The sequence below is a fragment of the Eptesicus fuscus genome, chromosome 9 (genome assembly GCF_027574615.1).
Source record: "Eptesicus fuscus isolate TK198812 chromosome 9, DD_ASM_mEF_20220401, whole genome shotgun sequence".
In the NCBI taxonomy this organism is placed as follows: domain Eukaryota; kingdom Metazoa; phylum Chordata; class Mammalia; order Chiroptera; family Vespertilionidae; genus Eptesicus; species Eptesicus fuscus.
The window spans coordinates 2675213-2690589 of record NC_072481.1 but is presented as its reverse complement, the minus strand read 5'-3'; the positions used below and the strand labels follow the sequence as shown (position 1 = coordinate 2690589).

Genomic DNA, 15377 nt, shown 5'->3' with positions numbered 1-15377 from the left:
CCCTGCCCCTCCTGTGGCCAGGCCTCCCTCTGCACACCCCAGACTGGTCCCAGCCCCAGGAGAGGCCACTGGGAGGGGGGAGGAGGGACTGCCTGGCTCCATCTCTGCCTCGAGGCCCCTGCAGCCCCTGGCTGTGGGTAACCTTTGGGGATGAGCTGGCCACGGGCGAGCAAGGCAGGGGACTGCTGTCCAGCCCGGCCAGTACTGCTGTGCCTTCTAGGACTGACCCGTTGTGAGGTCGTCGGCTAGCCACTCCCCCCTCAGGCCGGCCCATTGGTCACCTTGGGGCTTTTACTTTCCTATCCAGCAGCAATACTTACAGGGGGACATGGCACCCCAGAGTCTCTCTGCTCCTGGTTTTTACAAAAATAAGAAGAGGGAGGACCCCAAGCGGAGGGCCCTGGGGGCAGGGTCCCGCTCACACTTTGTGCGGCCCCAGGCCCCTTTGCTGCGTTGATAGCAGCCTGACCCTGGGCTTAGCGGGGAGGGTTCTGTCTTCAAACCCCCCCCCCACCCCCAGCCCAAAGCCAGGGATCCGTTTGTGTTTTTTTTTGTTTTTTGACAACTAAGCATTTCTCTCTGTACAGACCCAATAAAACCTCCTGTGATTTGCACCTCGCATTTCTATGCTGGTTTCACGGATACACCTTTCTAGGATCTAACAGCACCCACCTGGCCACCTGCCCCCACATGTGTCTCTCGAATTCCTCTACTAGTGCGGCATTCTCGGGGGTTGGGCTTGCCCCTTCTTACTGGCACGTGCTATGGCACAGGGTCAGGGGCCTGGAGCAGCGGGGTGGGCACCAAGGCCCTGCTGGCAGGAGCAGTCCCTGCCCCGGGGCCGGAAGCCTTTGTAAGGTTGGCCAGGAGGGCGACAAGGGCAGGGCAGTTTGGAGCCAGGCCCGCGGGACCTGTTGTGCCCCATGAGACCACACCCCTGGCCCGGGTTGGGGTTTGGAAGCCGCTTCCTGGGTCTGCGGTGAGAGATCGCCACCTGGTGTCCGGAAGAGGTATTAGGGTCACCAGCCACCTGTAGGACGGTGGGAAGCCGAGACCCGACAGGCCGCCCCAAAATCGCTACAGCCCAGAACCCCGCCCCCACCTTCGCTCCGGAAACCCGGCTGGGTGGGGTGGGGGACCCGGCCGCGCTCTCCCCGCGCTCTGACCTGTATGGGTTTTTAGCACACGAGCAGGACGGGGGCAGCCTAAAATGAGAAAAGTTTATACAAAGTTGATATTTGTAATTCAAAAAGATGCACTTACGTGGGCCGCGTGGGGTAAAGGAGAACCCATTTCTCAGGTTCGCACTGTCTTTATTCTGAATTTCAAACTGGTGTATGGAGGTGTCAAAATCTCCTCCTGGGCACAGCCCGAGAACCCCGTCCCCCACCCCCAGGCACCCCTCGCGTGTGGGACCCCCGGAACAGGTGCCCAGCCCTCCGAGGGCTGAGGAAGGACGCAGGCTTCCAGACGGCCCAGAAGCCCGGGGGCGGGGCTCTGCGGGGCCGGGGCCGGGGCCGGGGCCGGGTCTTTGCCGAGTGGGAACGGGGACACTCGCACGAGAGGAGCTCGGCTTCCTTCCAGCCCCCCTCAAACAGGCGCGACCGTGCGCTGGGTCCCCCTGGAGCCGCGCGGGCAGGGCGTCGGGTGGGCGGGGCGGTGGGAGGAGCATCTGGCGGCGCGAGGCAGCGCTCGGAGTGGGCTGCGGGGCGGCTCGGTTGCCGCGCTGCGTGCCGAGGGGGTGGGGACCCGTGGAAGCAGAGAAGGCTCAGGGAGGGGGGTGCTGGGGCCCCTCGCCCTCGGGGCGGGCCCGGCGTGCTTTGCGCCGGTGGGAACCGGGCGTCCCCAGCAGGCTGAATGGGCCGGGGCGGGGCAGCGATTCTCCTCGCTGCGAGGGGTCCTGCTCTGCGCCGCAGCCGGCTGCGACCTTCCCACCGCGGCGCGGCCGCGGGGCGAGGGCGGGGGCGAGGCGAGGGCGGGCTGCCGCCGGGGCCCTGGGCAAGGGGCGCGCCCAGGACACCGCTCCCAGCCCCTTTGGGTGGGAGAAGGAGAGGGCGGGTCCTGCCTGAGCAGGTGAGGCTGGGGTCGGGGTTAGATTCTGCCTAGAAGCGCAGACCCGGGTCCACCGAGGCTCCGTGTGTTTCATTGCGTTCTCGGGCACGCGGCACCCTCCCGGCCACCCTCCCCACGGGACCGGGACGGACGTTTGAGGTCCGGGTCGTCACACGGGCGCGCTCCAAACTGTGTCTGCGCCGGCAGACCAGACGGGGGACCCCTTGAGTCCGAGGCCACGCCTGGGCCTTACCAGGGCCGCCACAGGCGCAACCCCGACCCCGGGCTCTCGGCGCAGTGACGAGACGCCGCCTGCGGTGCCGGGACGTTGGTGGACGGGCAGGGGAGACCGCCAGGGAGGAGGAGCCTGGATGGCGGGCACCGCGAGCCGCCGGCGCCCGGATTAGGGGCCCACATGGCGGGGGCGCAAGGGCCGCAGCGCGTGGGCGCCTCCGGGCGGGGACTGGCGCTGTCCGTGGTGCTGCCCGCCGTGCGCTCGGGCCCCTGCGGGCCGCGCAGCCCGCCGCCGGCGCCGTCCTCCCCGCGCCGCCGAAGCTGGCTAGCGCCCGCCAGACAGCCGCGGGAGCCCGACGGGTACTCGGCGCCGCTGCGGCCGGGCCAGAGCCCTGGGGAGAGGGGAGCGGACGGGAGGACAGGGGAGAGGGGAAGAGGAGGAGCGAAAGGGGTAGTTGTAGAGAAGAGGAAGAAAGGGAGGGGAGAAGCGTGGAGGGAAAGGTAGAGCGGGGAGGGGAGGGGCGGGGAGGCGAGGCCACCTGAACGTCCAGACCTCCTTCCACTCGGATTACAACTCCGCAGCTCGCCCGCCTTAGCCGCCTCCCGCCTCCAGTGGCCTGGGCCCCGCCTCACCCGGCTGCCCACTCCCTGTGCCTTTTTCTCCACGCATCCCTCTGTTATCTGGCCCTGTATCACGCAGGGCTCCTCCCCCCCAACCCTCCCAGGGCCCCCTCTACCTTGCACGGAGCTCTGGAGGCTTTTCATGTACTTGACGCTCAGCTCCAGGATGTCTGCCTTCTCCAACTTGCGTTTCCGGATCTGCGGTGGGTGGGAAGGGCTCTCAGCGGGGAGCCCGCGGTGGGGAGAGGCGAGGGATGGACCGCACCACCCACCGCTGTGTCCGGGCTCACCTGGTGCGAATAGTGCTTCTCCAGCAGCAGCCGGAGCTGCTCCAGCGACACGTTGATGCGCGCCCGGCGCTGCTTCTCCATCAGTGGCTTGGAGATCTGTCCGAGAGAGGCTGTCAGAGGGCGGGGTCACGGCCCTCTCGCCCTTTGCCCCTGCCGGCGGGCAGGGCCCCCACCCCGAGCTCTTCAGCACCCCGGACCTTTCGGAATCTGCCCGCAGGGCCCCCAGAGCTGCCCTGGGTCCCGGGCTCAGTGCCCATGTTGTCGTGTACGTGCCCGCGGGCGGCGGCCGAGCCTTTATAGGGGCCCCTCGTTTACATGTCAATGAGGGATCCTGGGCTCCAGGACCCCTGAAGGGGAGGGGAGGAGAGGGGGACACAGAGTGAATTCCCCACCTCCCTCTGCCCCACCCCTCCTGCTGCCCAGGCTTCAGCTCTGCCCCAGGGCCTCTCCTCCCTCCCCAGCAACCCCCTTCCCCTGCCCCAGTCTTTCCCTATTCCTCTCACCCCACCACTTCGCACGTCTGGGATCCCCTCCAGGCCTATTCCTCCCCCCCCCCCCCATGACTGTCCCGTCCCAGTGTCCCGAAGCTCTGGGCCCCACCACCAGGCCCACCTGCCTCGTTCTTGCTGCTCTTGCCTCTGAGTGTTCTTGGGGTCCCACTGGGGGTGCGCGGGCCCAGCCAGCTCTGAGCCCTGCCAGCGACTGTGACAGAGCCCGGGCTCGGGCCTGATGAAGATGCGGAGGCGGGAGCACCCGCCCGCCAGGCCTCCAGCGGGCTTCACGCTCCGGCCGCGCTGGCCACGCGCATTAGTGGCCCTAATGTCCGGACAATGCAGCAATTTTCTGCCTGTGGCCACTCAAAGCCGGGCGCAGGCCGGGCCCGCGGGGGCCACACAGGGACATGTGTCCCATTAAAGCGTGCAGCCCGCCCGCAGGGCCGCAGCCTCCCAGCCGGCTGGGTTTGTGGGCCACAGGCGGGACTCAGGCTCTGAGAACCTCTCCCGCATGGGAAGGCCTGGGGGCTTATTCCCACCGCCACCGCCTCCCAGAGGGTCGGTGGGGGTGGGAAGACCACCGACCCCCTGGGGGAGCGTCACTGCGGCTTTTGCAGGTCTGGGACCCCAACCTCTTCTCACTATTCCGGCTGGAGCTGGACACCACGGAGCTCAGGGAAGGAGGACTCGGGTGCAGGCCTGGGCGTGGCCCCAGGAGCAGGGCCGCAGGGGCTGAGGCTGACCGGAAGGCTGAGGTCTGGGGGAGACACTGGGTTCGAACTCACGCAGCTCCCTTTCCTGGACCCATCGCCTCAGTTTCAGTGTCTGTGCAATGGGGTTCCGCAGTGGAGCCCGCGGCAGAGGAATGAACAAATTGGCCTGTGCAGAGCTCCGCCGGGGTGGAGAGGGGGGTGGCTAGGTTCTGGGTGGGCCCCCCAGCTCCCTCCAGCGGGGCCTCTCTCCCCACCCGCCCCGCCCGGGAGATATTGAAGGCCCGGCCGGGGCAGCCCCGTTCCCAGGCGCCCCGCCTTCCTTTCAGGCTGAAGCTGCGGCTCCTGCGGCTCCAGGGTTCTCCTCCGCCCGGACCGCAGGGACCACGGGCCAGATCCGGGCCGGGCCCGGGCGCGCGGCGGGGCAGGCCAGACGGAGGGCGCTGGCACGCGCCGGGCGGCTTTGAAGCGCCGGACTCGCCGGGCCCGAGCCCCTCCCGCGTGCGCTCCGGTGGGGCGGGGACGGCGCGCTCCGAGGCGCCCCCGGCGGGCGGGCGGGCGGCGCAGCGGGCACAAAGGGGGCAGCCGAGTGTTCAGGGCTTTGTGCCGGCCCCACGAAGCCGCGCCCCCTCGGGGCCAAACTCCGGGCGCCCCGCCGCGCGCAGGCTTCCAGCTGCTGCACATCTGCACCGGCACGGGGCGCGCGCCTCGCCCTGGCGCCCCTTCCCCGGCACCCCCGCCCCCGGCACCCCCGCCCGCCGCGCTCTCGGGCCGCGCGGCAATTTGTCCTCTAATTACGGCCCCTCCCCAGGCACCGCCGCCCGCGCCTTTCACCTCCGGCGCATTAGCAACCCAATGGCCCTCGGCGGGCCCTCCGGCCGCAGCGGGAGCGCGGGGCCGCCCCTCTCCAGAGTTAGGGCCGCCGTAAAGGGGCCGCCGGCCCCCGCCCGCGCCCGGCCCCCGGCCGGCCCTCCTCTCCAGCTGCTGCGCGGGCACCCGGCCGCGCAGGGTGGGGCCGCTCACGTGGGTGGCTCGGTGTTGCCTAAGCGGTGGAAAATTGACCGCAAAATGCTCCAATTCGCAATGTTCTGCTCGGGCTGCCGGGGCGAGGCCGGCGGGAGGGAGTCTCCGCCTCGAGACCCGCCTCCGCCCCTTCCGAGCCTCGGCGGTCCCACCCCCACCCCGGCGCGCTCGCCGAGCCCCCGTACCCCCACCTCCGCACGTCCTCTCGCCGGGGTCCTGCCACCTGGGCTGATCCCCCGTCTACTTTCCCCGCTTCCCCTCCCCTAGACTCAGGGCTGAAAGGGTCCCCGCTCCCTGCCCGCGCTCACAGACAGCGACCCCCACCCCTTCCCCACTTGACCCCAATTCGGGCTCCTTCTGGGCAGCCACTCCCCCCTCTAAGTTAAAGGCGACGTCCTGGGAGAGGCTCGTAAACGGGTCTCCACCGAGATCCCTCCCGACGCCAGGCTGGGGACTCCATTCCGCCCGTCTCCCTGGCGGTTGGCCAGTCCTACGCACACCCGGGCAGGCCTGGCCCCCGAGGCGCGCAGGGGCGGGGGAGGCGTTTTCCGAAGTGGGGGTGCGCAAGGGTTCACCCCAAGTCCTCTCAGACTGCACTCAGGACAAAGCGAAGGGCATGGGCCACCTTAGGCCGGGCTTCTGCAAGCGGGGATGTAGGCCCCAGCCCCTTCGTCTTTAGGATCTGGGGTCCAGGCCGAGCGCGGGGGAGACGAGGCTGCTCATTCAGGGAGCACAGTCCTTCTGTCGCTCGGGAGGCGCCACTCGGGGCCCTGCTTCCTCACGCTGGGCGTGTAAGGCGAGAGCACCTGGGTCTCTGCCCTCCCTTCTCCCCTTTGGCTTTCTTGACTTTTTAAAAAAATATTTTATTGATTTTTTACAGGGAAGAAGGGAGAGGAATAGAGAGTTAGAAACATCGATGAGAGAGAAACATCGATCAGCTGCCTCCTGCACACCTCCTACTGGGGATGTGCCCGCAACCAAGGTACATGCCCTTGACCGGAATCGAACCTGGGACCCTTCAGTCCGAAGGCTGACACTCTAGCCACTGAGCCAAACCGGTTAGGGCTGGCTTTCTTGACTTTCAAAAATATATTTTTTTATTGATTCCAGAGAGGAAGGGAGAGGGAGAGAGAGAAACATCAATGAGGACAGAGAATCATCCATGAGCTGCCTCCTGCATGCCCCCCACTGGGAACGGAGCCCGCAAACCCGGCACATGCCCTGAGCAGGAATCGAACTGTGACCTCTTGGTTCAGAGGTCAACACTCAACCACTGATCCATGCCAGCTGGGCTGGCTTTCTTGACTTCGTCAACAACAACAAAAATAAATAAACAAACAAATAGATAAATAAATAAATAAATAGATAAGTAAATAAATAAATAATAATAAATAAAAATGGCAGACCGAGTCAGGTGTGGACACGAGGTGGGGAGGGGTTTGCAGGCCTCGGGACCAGAGCCCCGTTGGCCCTGGGCACCTCCTCCTGGCGGGAGCCCCGTCCTCCCTGCAGCCCAGGCCCGCTTCCCGGGCTCACGGGTGAGTGCCGCAAAGGCCACTTTGGGGGGAAGGCCCCGCCCCGCGCAGATGCATTTCAAAGCGGATGGAGGGCTTGCGCCGTGTAATTAACTCCGGGGACACAGCGAAAGCGCTGGAATGACTCAGCCAATTGTCTCCGGATGGGGCTGGAGAGGCCGCGATTGTTTAACTCTCTTTAGCTGCTTGGGGCTCCGAATAGCTCCCGCCAAGGGTCCTCCAGGGCACAAAGGCTGGGACCGCGGCGAGTGCATCGACTCTGCGCCCCGCCGCCCGGCCCTGGGAGAGGGAATTCCGGAGGCCCCATTGTCCCCGCCTTTGTGCCTCTCCCCAGCTGGCTCCAATCTTTAAATATTTACCCGCTGCTTTGTGCACGTCTGACTTCTGCACTTTGGGCTGGTGTGCTCGTAAATTACGCGTCACTTACCCATTTCCAGACGAGAGAGAGGGGAGGCTTTAATGCCGGGAGCCCAGAATGGCCCAGGGAGGGAAAAGAAAACTTTCCGAGAACCAGGGGTTCCACCCCACCCCCACCCCCTGCAGGGCTGCATCCACACGGGACAGCCTCACTCCCACCTTCACGTGGGAATTGGAGGAGGCCTGTGAGTGACAGGGGCTCAGGAGGCCCCTCTAACAGCCACTGACTGGGGACCCACACACAGAGGTGGGGGAGAGGCCCGGTTCCCTGACTTTTTCCTTCTTGGTGCCAAGCCTGATGTGGGTTGAGGTGCTTGGGTAAGGCCTAGCCTTGCAGCTCCCTGCTCCACCCCACTCTCTCTTGCTCAATTAAGTAATCCGTTGAAGAAGGGGAAGCCTACTTTTCTGTCAGCCTGCAGTGTAACTGGGAGAAGTCAAGGTGTTCTTAGGACTCTTTTGAACAGGAGGGACCCCGACCCGGGCTGAGGATGGAGCCGCCCAGCTGGCGGGCGGGCCGCTGGAGGAGAGGGCGGAGGGAGGGCCCTGCCAAGGACCTTCCTGCATGAGAAAGAGCTCCCTCTGTGCTGGCCCTGCAGTTTAGAACAAAACACATTCAAATGCTTATTTACAAGAAAAGGCCAGCGAGGCGTCCCAGGGCTGAGCAGTCTTCCTGTATTTTCTTATATTTTCTGTGGGCTTGTTCCCCGGGCCTGGGGGTGACCCTGAGCGCTGGGTGCAGAGTGGGTGTGTTAGGTCACTCTCCTCCCCGGAGGGAAGCAGGTCTGTGTGTGTTCCTGTCTGCTTCTCCGTGTGTCTGTGTGTATCTCTTTGTGTCCCTTCGTTTCTCTGGGCCGATGCCAGTGTCAGTGTGAATACATTGGCTTTGCTTTCTCCTCCGTCACTGGCCTGTGGGCCCTGATAAATTCAGCCACTCCAGTGACTTTTAAAAATTCCCCATCCGTCCCTCTCAACCGGAGGCAGGAGGGGACTGCTCCCCCTTTCTTTTCAACTTCTCCAAGATGGGGCTGGAAGGGTTTAAGGGGCAGTGATGGGCAGAGAGGGGAGGCCCTCCAATTTGAGTTACATTACTCTGTGCCCCTAGAATGGGGATGGTCCCTGGGGGGAACCAGGGCGATAAGTCAGCGGGAAAAGCAGAATCAATGGCCAGAGATGGAGGTTCCTGAGAGCAGCTCTCTGCCCCAGGGCCAGACTCACTCCCAGGACCGAAGATGAAATGAGCGCCCCCTAGTGGCCTCAAGGCTTCCCGGCACAGAGGGAGAAGTCCTGAGTCTGGGGGAGACCTTGATAGACTGGGGCAGAGGCAGGAGAGGGGTTCAACTTAAAGCCCAGGCCTCCTTCCCGCACGGCGCCAGCCGACTTTGGATTTTAAAAACATTTAAAAATCCGTTTAATTCTGACCAACCGAGTCCAGCACCTGCCTTCAGAGCACCACATGAACATGGCATTAGGCTTACGGAACGGTAGCGATGCCTGCCTGTGAAATCAGGATCCCTGGTTTTTACAGAAACATTTTACATTTTACAGAAACTGTGAGAGTTGATTTGCCCGAGGTCACAACGCTGGACCGCAGCAGCCCTGGGCCCGGATTCCAGCGCAGGCTCCATGCTTCCCTGAACCCCGCTGCCCACACGCCAGGCGGCCTGCCAGGTCCTGGGGGGACAGAGGAGAGCAGGACCCGGATGATGGCAGCTCACAGCCCGCCCGGCCTCAGCGACGTCTGGCCCACGACTCAGGGCTCCAGCTCCCCTGGGGCCTGGCCCCTATCCCGCCGCATGCTCGCTTCCTCCTGTGTCTGTGCCACCCTCCCCCCGTCCTACCCTTCGACGCCCTTGTTCTCCTTTCCAGAGGCAGGCAGGCTGCCGGTTCCCAGGGGCCTCAAGACCTAGTGCAGCACCTCCTCCACGCACTCTTCACCGCGGCCCTCCCTCCATAATCCCTCCCTGGGGTCCCTCTCTCCGTCCTTACTAGCTGCTGCCCCGCTCCCACCCGCCACAGGCTTTCTAGTCCTTTGTTGGCAGGCCTTTCTCCTGCACCCTTGCTTCTTAGCTCCCGGGGGACGGGGGCACTATTAACCCTTTAAAATGTAAAAGACAATTTCTGATTATAAAAGTAATATAAGGTGCCCAGCCGACGTGGCTCAGTGGTTGAGCGTCAACCTGTGAACCAGGATGTCAGGGTTCGATTACCGGCCAGGGCACATGCCGGAGTTGCGGGCTCGATCCCCAGTGTGGGGTGAGCAGGAGGCAGCGGATGGATGATTCTCATCATTGATCTCTCTCTGTCTCTCTCTGAAATCAATAAAATATATATATATATTTTAAAGTACTATAAGTTGATTGTGGGCGATATGGAAAATACAAAAACCTATAAAGAAGAAAATCGAAGTCGCCCGGAGTTTTACCACCTGCAGATAACCGCTGTTAAGTAATGTGGGCTTCTATTTCCATCATTTTCCCAGGCTCACAAAAACGATTCTGTTTTTCCCAAGTGAAATCAAGATCACACTGTCAAGTTCTGATTTCTGCCTTTTAGAAAACGTAACATCATCCCGATAGTCCCGCCCTCGACCAAGTGGGCGGCCATCCCGCGCTTAGGGTGCCCAAGGGCAGTATCCCCGAGGCGGCGCTGCGTGGGCTCCAGGGGGCGCACGGGGCCCCGCTGAGGGCAGGTGGGGACCACCGCGCCGGGTGCCCGCGTGCGGACCCCTAGACGTGGAGAATGGGATCGGCCCCGCTAGCGGCCGCGGGTGAGAATTTGGGGGAGGCGTGCGCGGGGCCGCCGAGGGTGGGGTCGCTTCATATTTCCCGGGATTCCGGAGTTCGGTGGAGACTTGGCCGCCGCGCAGGCCCCGGCTCAGCCCGTGTCAGCAAGTCTCCGGGAGGCCGGCGGGGCGGGGCCGCGAGAGGGGGCGGGGCCGCGGCGGACCCGGGAGGGGCGTGGCCGAGGGCGTGGCTGCGGGGCGGGGTGCTCCCTCCAAATTTCGGCCCCAGCCCGGCAGCGCGGCGGTATCGCGAGAGCTCCCGGGCGGCGCGCGGCTCCCGCGGCTCCTCCTGTCCGGCGTCGGCGGCGCGGCGCGCAGGCGCGGCGGGCGGGTTTCCCGGGGCTACAGCCGGCGCCGCGCCCGCCGTCCGCCGCCTGCGCCATGGCGGGCTGCGCGGCGCGGGCTCCGCCGGGCTCCGAGGCGCGGCTCAGCCTGGCCGCCTTCCTGCTGGGCGCCTCGGTGCTGGCGCTGCCGCTGCTCACGCGCGCCGGCCTGCAGGGCCGCACGGCGCTAGTGCTCTTCGTGGCCGGGCTCAACGCGCTGCTGCTGCTGCTCTACCGGCCGCCGCGCTACCAGGTGCGGGCCGGGGCCGGGGCCGGGCCGGGGTCCGGCGGGCGGGACGCGCGGCACCCTCCGGGGGCCGGGCCGGGGGGGCCGAGGGGGCCGGGAGCGGGCCCAGGAGAGGGGCTCCTTCCCCGGAGCGCTGCGTGGCCGGAGTCACCCGGTGGCAGCGGGGACCGCGCCTCGCCGGGCTCAGGGGCGTGGGGCCGGGCCCTCCACCCGGCGGGGCGGGTGCAGAATTGCAGTTGGTGCGGTTCAGCAGCTGCGGCAGATGCGCGTGGGGAGAGCAGTGAGCGAGCTCCCGAGTCCTTTTACATAATTTAAGGTGGAGACCTACCTACCTGCCGGCAAGTCTGAGGTCAGAGGCCCCGCAGTTACGTGCAGGGGGCCGGCGCAGTCCCGGGTGCTCGGACCAGACTCGCTGTGGGGGCCTGGGAGAACCCTCCCAATAAATTAGGGTCACAGTTTACCCACAGCCCTGAGTAATAACAGCAGCAATCATTAGTAATGGCGGCAAAAACTTAGGTAGCATTTACTCTTAAGTGCTTCTCACGGGTGATCCTCCAGGCTATGCTAACAGGTAGGTATTATTATAGATGGGGAAACGGGTCCAGAGAGGTTAAGTGACTTGCCCAAGGCCACACAGGCAGCAAGTGCTGGGCTCGGGCTTTTAACCAGGAGCCAGTGTGTGCTCCAGAGCAGCCGGTGAGGGCTCCTGGTCTCTTTCAGATCGCCGTCCGAGCCTGCTTCCTGGGCTTCGTGTTCGGCTGCGGGGTGCTGCTGAGTTTCAGCCAGTCTTCTTGGGATCACTTCGGCTGGTAAGAAGGCCCTTGGGGACAGTGGGTTTGAGGCGAGGGTGGCAGAGCAGAGGACAGTCGTGGCATTTCATCGTCCCCGTGTCTCATCTTGGCTGGCGGGAAGCTGTGCAGGGCCACATGCCCCAGCGTGCCGGCGGCGAGGGTGACCTGCTTGGTAGGGTTCTGTGGAAGCGAGGTATCTGCCTTCCACCTGGAGTCCTGCATCTCGGACCTTGAGAACCCGTGCCCATTGGTCACGTCTGTTGCAGGCAGAAGCAGGTCTCCCTGGCACCCTCCCCACAGGTGCCCCACCTGCAGCGGCAGCTGCTGCTGCATCCTGGGGGAGGGGCAGGGGGGCTCTGGCTGGCCTTCACCGGCCTCCTGCATCTCCTATTTGTATTAGGTCACATTTAGTGCATCCCCACGGCCAGGCTGGGACTTTTCCCTACGCTATTTCAGTCCCTTGAGCCTTCTGGCCCCTGACCTAGATATGAACCCGGGCTTCCAGGTAAAAGGCGCTGTCTCCTGTTATCAACACGGATCCGTCTCATTCTTTGTTGCTGGAACTGTTTCATTTCAGTTCTTTTTTTGTTTTGTTTTTGTGTTTGACATACATTACTATATTTTGCTAGTTCCCACTATCATGTTTTACTGTGTGTGGTGCGATTTTAAAAAGGCTGAAGGACCCATCATGCCTTCCTGTTCATTTGTTCATTTGTTTGTTTTGCCTATGACATTCAAAAGTATAGTCCCTTCAAAACCCCCCTCTCTGCCCCCTCCGGTGTGGCTCAGTTGGTTGGGCGGCCTCCTGTGCGCTGAAGGGTTGCTGGATGGAATGCCGGCAGGGCACATGCCTGCAGGGGGTGTGCAGGAGGCAGCCAACCCACATGGATGTTTCTCTCTCTTCCCCTCTCCTCTAATAAATAAGTAAATAAATGCGATAAAGAATCTTAAAAAACCATAAAACCCAGTCAGTGTCTGCAGACCTGAGGGAGTAATGTGGGTGCCTGAGGTCCACCTCAGACAGGGGGCGGGACCTCCTCACAGGCCCGGGGAGGGTCTCACAGCCCCGAATCTGTACTGTGAATGGTGGCGATTCCTTTGCCCCAGCTCACCTCTATCTTTTTTAAATCTCTTCCCCAAAAAGCTCAAGTTGAGCCTCTCTTCCCCTCGTTGTAAACAGGTACATGTGCTCGCTGTCCCTGTTCCACTATTCCGAGTACCTGGTCACGGCCGTCAACAACCCCAAGAGCCTGTCCCTGGACTCCTTCCTCCTGAACCACAGCCTGGAGTACACCGTGGCCGCCCTTTCCTCGTGGATCGAGTTCACCCTGGAGAACCTGCTCTGGCCAGGTCAGTGTGCCCTGCCCGCCCCTCGGGCCGGGCGGCTTCCAGCGGGCGTCACGGCAGTGACGTCCGGGGGCTCTCCTCTCAGGTCTAATCTCCCCGAGTGATTCCGCAGGCCTCAGTCCTCACTAAGCTCTTTATAGCGGACGGGACTGTGCACCCGCTTCTGGATTTTCAGGTCGAGGGCACGGTGACCGCTGCGTTAAGGCTTGCGGAGCGTAGTGCGCCCTCCGAGACGGGCCTCCCTCGGATCGCTGCAGTCCTAATCTCAGTCGGAGGAGACTGGGATCCATGGCTTTTCTGTGGCTTGAGACATTCCACACAGGGGTTTTATTAGCAAAAGCCACGGCCCCCGGAGCCTGCTCCCAGGGTGAACTTCCCACAGCAAATTAACCACACGTGTGTAGTTCCAGGAGCCAGTAAGTGCCCGGAGCGGGCGCGCCGGGTCCTGCTGGGCTTCACTTGGTTGTCCTTGTCCCCAGGGAAGGACAGGAGCGTGTGGCAGGGGACGTGGACAAGAGCTCAGCAGGTCTTTGCTATGATGCTCTAACTGGGTTGCTGGCCCTTTAAATATATTTTTATTGATTTTTAGAGAGAGAGGGAGGGAGGGAGAGGGATCGAGAGATAGAAACATCGATGAGAGAGGAACATCATCGATCGGCTGCCTCCTGCCTGCCTCCTGCATGCCTCCTACTGGGGATCAAGCCATAACCCAGGCATGTGCCCCGACTGAGAATCGAACCAGCTACCTCAGTTCCTGGACCAGCACTCAACCACTGAGCCACACCAGCTGGGCTGGTTGCTGGCACTTTAAATGGATGAATAGCACAACTTTGCTTATACTTAAACTTGAACCTGATGACACATGCTGATTGCCCAGCCAGCGCGGTCCTCAGTTCCTGTCTTGGAAAAATAGATTCGTTTTAAGCATCCACAGGGAGGACTCAGCGGTCCGTTTGTCACGTGTCCCCTGCAGAACTGAAGCAGGTCACCTGGCTCAGCGCCACGGGCCTGCTGATGGTGGTCTTCGGAGAGTGCCTGAGGAAAGCGGCGATGTTTACGGCTGGTTCCAACTTCAACCACGTGGTGCAGAATGAAAAATCAGAAACCCACACTCTGGTGACGAGCGGGGTGTACGCCTGGTTCCGGCACCCTTCTTACGTGGGGTGGTTTTACTGGAGTATCGGAACCCAGGTAAAGTACCAGAGGTGACCCTGGCCTCCTTTAGGTTTACTTCAAATATTTTTTTATTTGACATATAATTCACGTCCCATAAAATCCACCAGTTCAAAGTGTACTATTCAGTGGGTTTCGGTGTATTCGCAAGGTTGTTGGTCCTCTTTATTTATTTATATAAAAACTAGATATTTTTATTGATTTTAGAGGGAGGGAGAGAAAGAAACATCAATGATGAGAGAGAATCATGGATCCGCTGCCTCCTGCATGCCCCCTACTGGGGATGAGCCCGCAACCCTGACGTGTGCCCGCCCTTGACCAGGAATCCCATCATGACCTCCTGGTTCATAGGTCGATGCTCCACTCCTGAGCCATGCCGGCTGGACACCTAATCTAATTTATTTCGAGAGTCTCTCGGGCCCTTGGCGGGGAGTCCTGTGGGTCTAACAGAAGCCGATGTCCACAGTGTGGGTCCCTCGGACCCTGACCAGCCTGTGTCCCCACCAGGTGATGCTCTGCAACCCCATCTGCGGCGTGGGCTACGCACTGACGGTGTGGCGGTTCTTCCGCGACCGGACGGAAGAGGAGGAGATCTCCCTGATTCACTTCTTCGGCGAGGAGTACCTCGAGTATAAGAAGCGGGTGCCCACGGGCCTGCCTTTCATAAAAGGGGTCAAGGTGGAGCTATGACCCCCGGGTCCACGGCGCCTCCCACTCTGTGCAGCCCGGGACAAAACGGCCTCCGGTCGGCCTCTGTGCAGGATGGATTTTCTTAATCACTTTATACTCACCATTTCCTCTTCGGGACATCCCTCAAGACCAAAGGTCAGAGGCCTTAGGACCAAAGGACCCCTCCCCCAACTTCCCGGAGCAGTCTGTTCTTGGGCCGAATCAAGAGATGGACGAGGATGAGAGATGAACACGGAGCAGATAACAGCAATATCAGCAGTGCGCTGGGCGAGCCAGGCCGCAGGAGCCCAGCGGTCCTGTGAGGCCTCGCTGCCTTTGGGCTGTAACCAAGCCCCCGCCCCGGGGGAGGTGGACTCCTTACTCAGAGTCAGGTTTCTTCCGCCGGAGGGGCGTGGGCACCAGGGCCTTCTAGCGTTAGAGATACTTTTTTTTTTTTTTTTTTTTTTTTATTGATTTTTTACAGAGAGGAAGGGAGAGGGATAGAGAGTTAGAAACATCGATGAGAGAGAGACATCGATCGGCCGCCTCCTGCAAAGCCCCCACTGGGGATGCGCCCGCAACCAAGGTACATGCCCTTGACCGGAACCGAACCCGGGACCCTTCAGTCCGCAGGCCGACGCTCCATCCACCGAGCCAAACCGGTTAGGG

General features: G+C 62.5%; 2 protein-coding genes across 2 annotated transcripts; one reads left to right on the top strand and one right to left on the bottom strand.

Moving 5' to 3' along the window:
• Positions 1-2236: 2236 nt before the first annotated feature.
• Positions 2237-5271, bottom strand: HES3 (hes family bHLH transcription factor 3). Its single transcript, XM_054721254.1, has 4 exons — positions 5236-5271; positions 3198-3293; positions 3024-3105; positions 2237-2678 (listed from the first exon to the last, which is right to left on the bottom strand). The coding sequence occupies exons 2-4, from the start codon at positions 3276-3278 to the stop codon at positions 2302-2304; spliced, it is 540 nt and encodes a 179-aa protein (XP_054577229.1). The 5' UTR covers positions 3279-3293; positions 5236-5271; the 3' UTR covers positions 2237-2301.
• Positions 5272-10458: 5187 nt separating this feature from the next.
• On the top strand, positions 10459-15152 carry ICMT (isoprenylcysteine carboxyl methyltransferase). Its single transcript, XM_054720687.1, has 5 exons — positions 10459-10734; positions 11449-11537; positions 12700-12869; positions 13840-14057; positions 14547-15152. Exons 1-5 carry the CDS (start codon positions 10540-10542, stop codon positions 14727-14729), a joined length of 855 nt encoding a protein of 284 aa, XP_054576662.1. The 5' UTR covers positions 10459-10539; the 3' UTR covers positions 14730-15152.
• Positions 15153-15377: the final 225 nt, after the last annotated feature.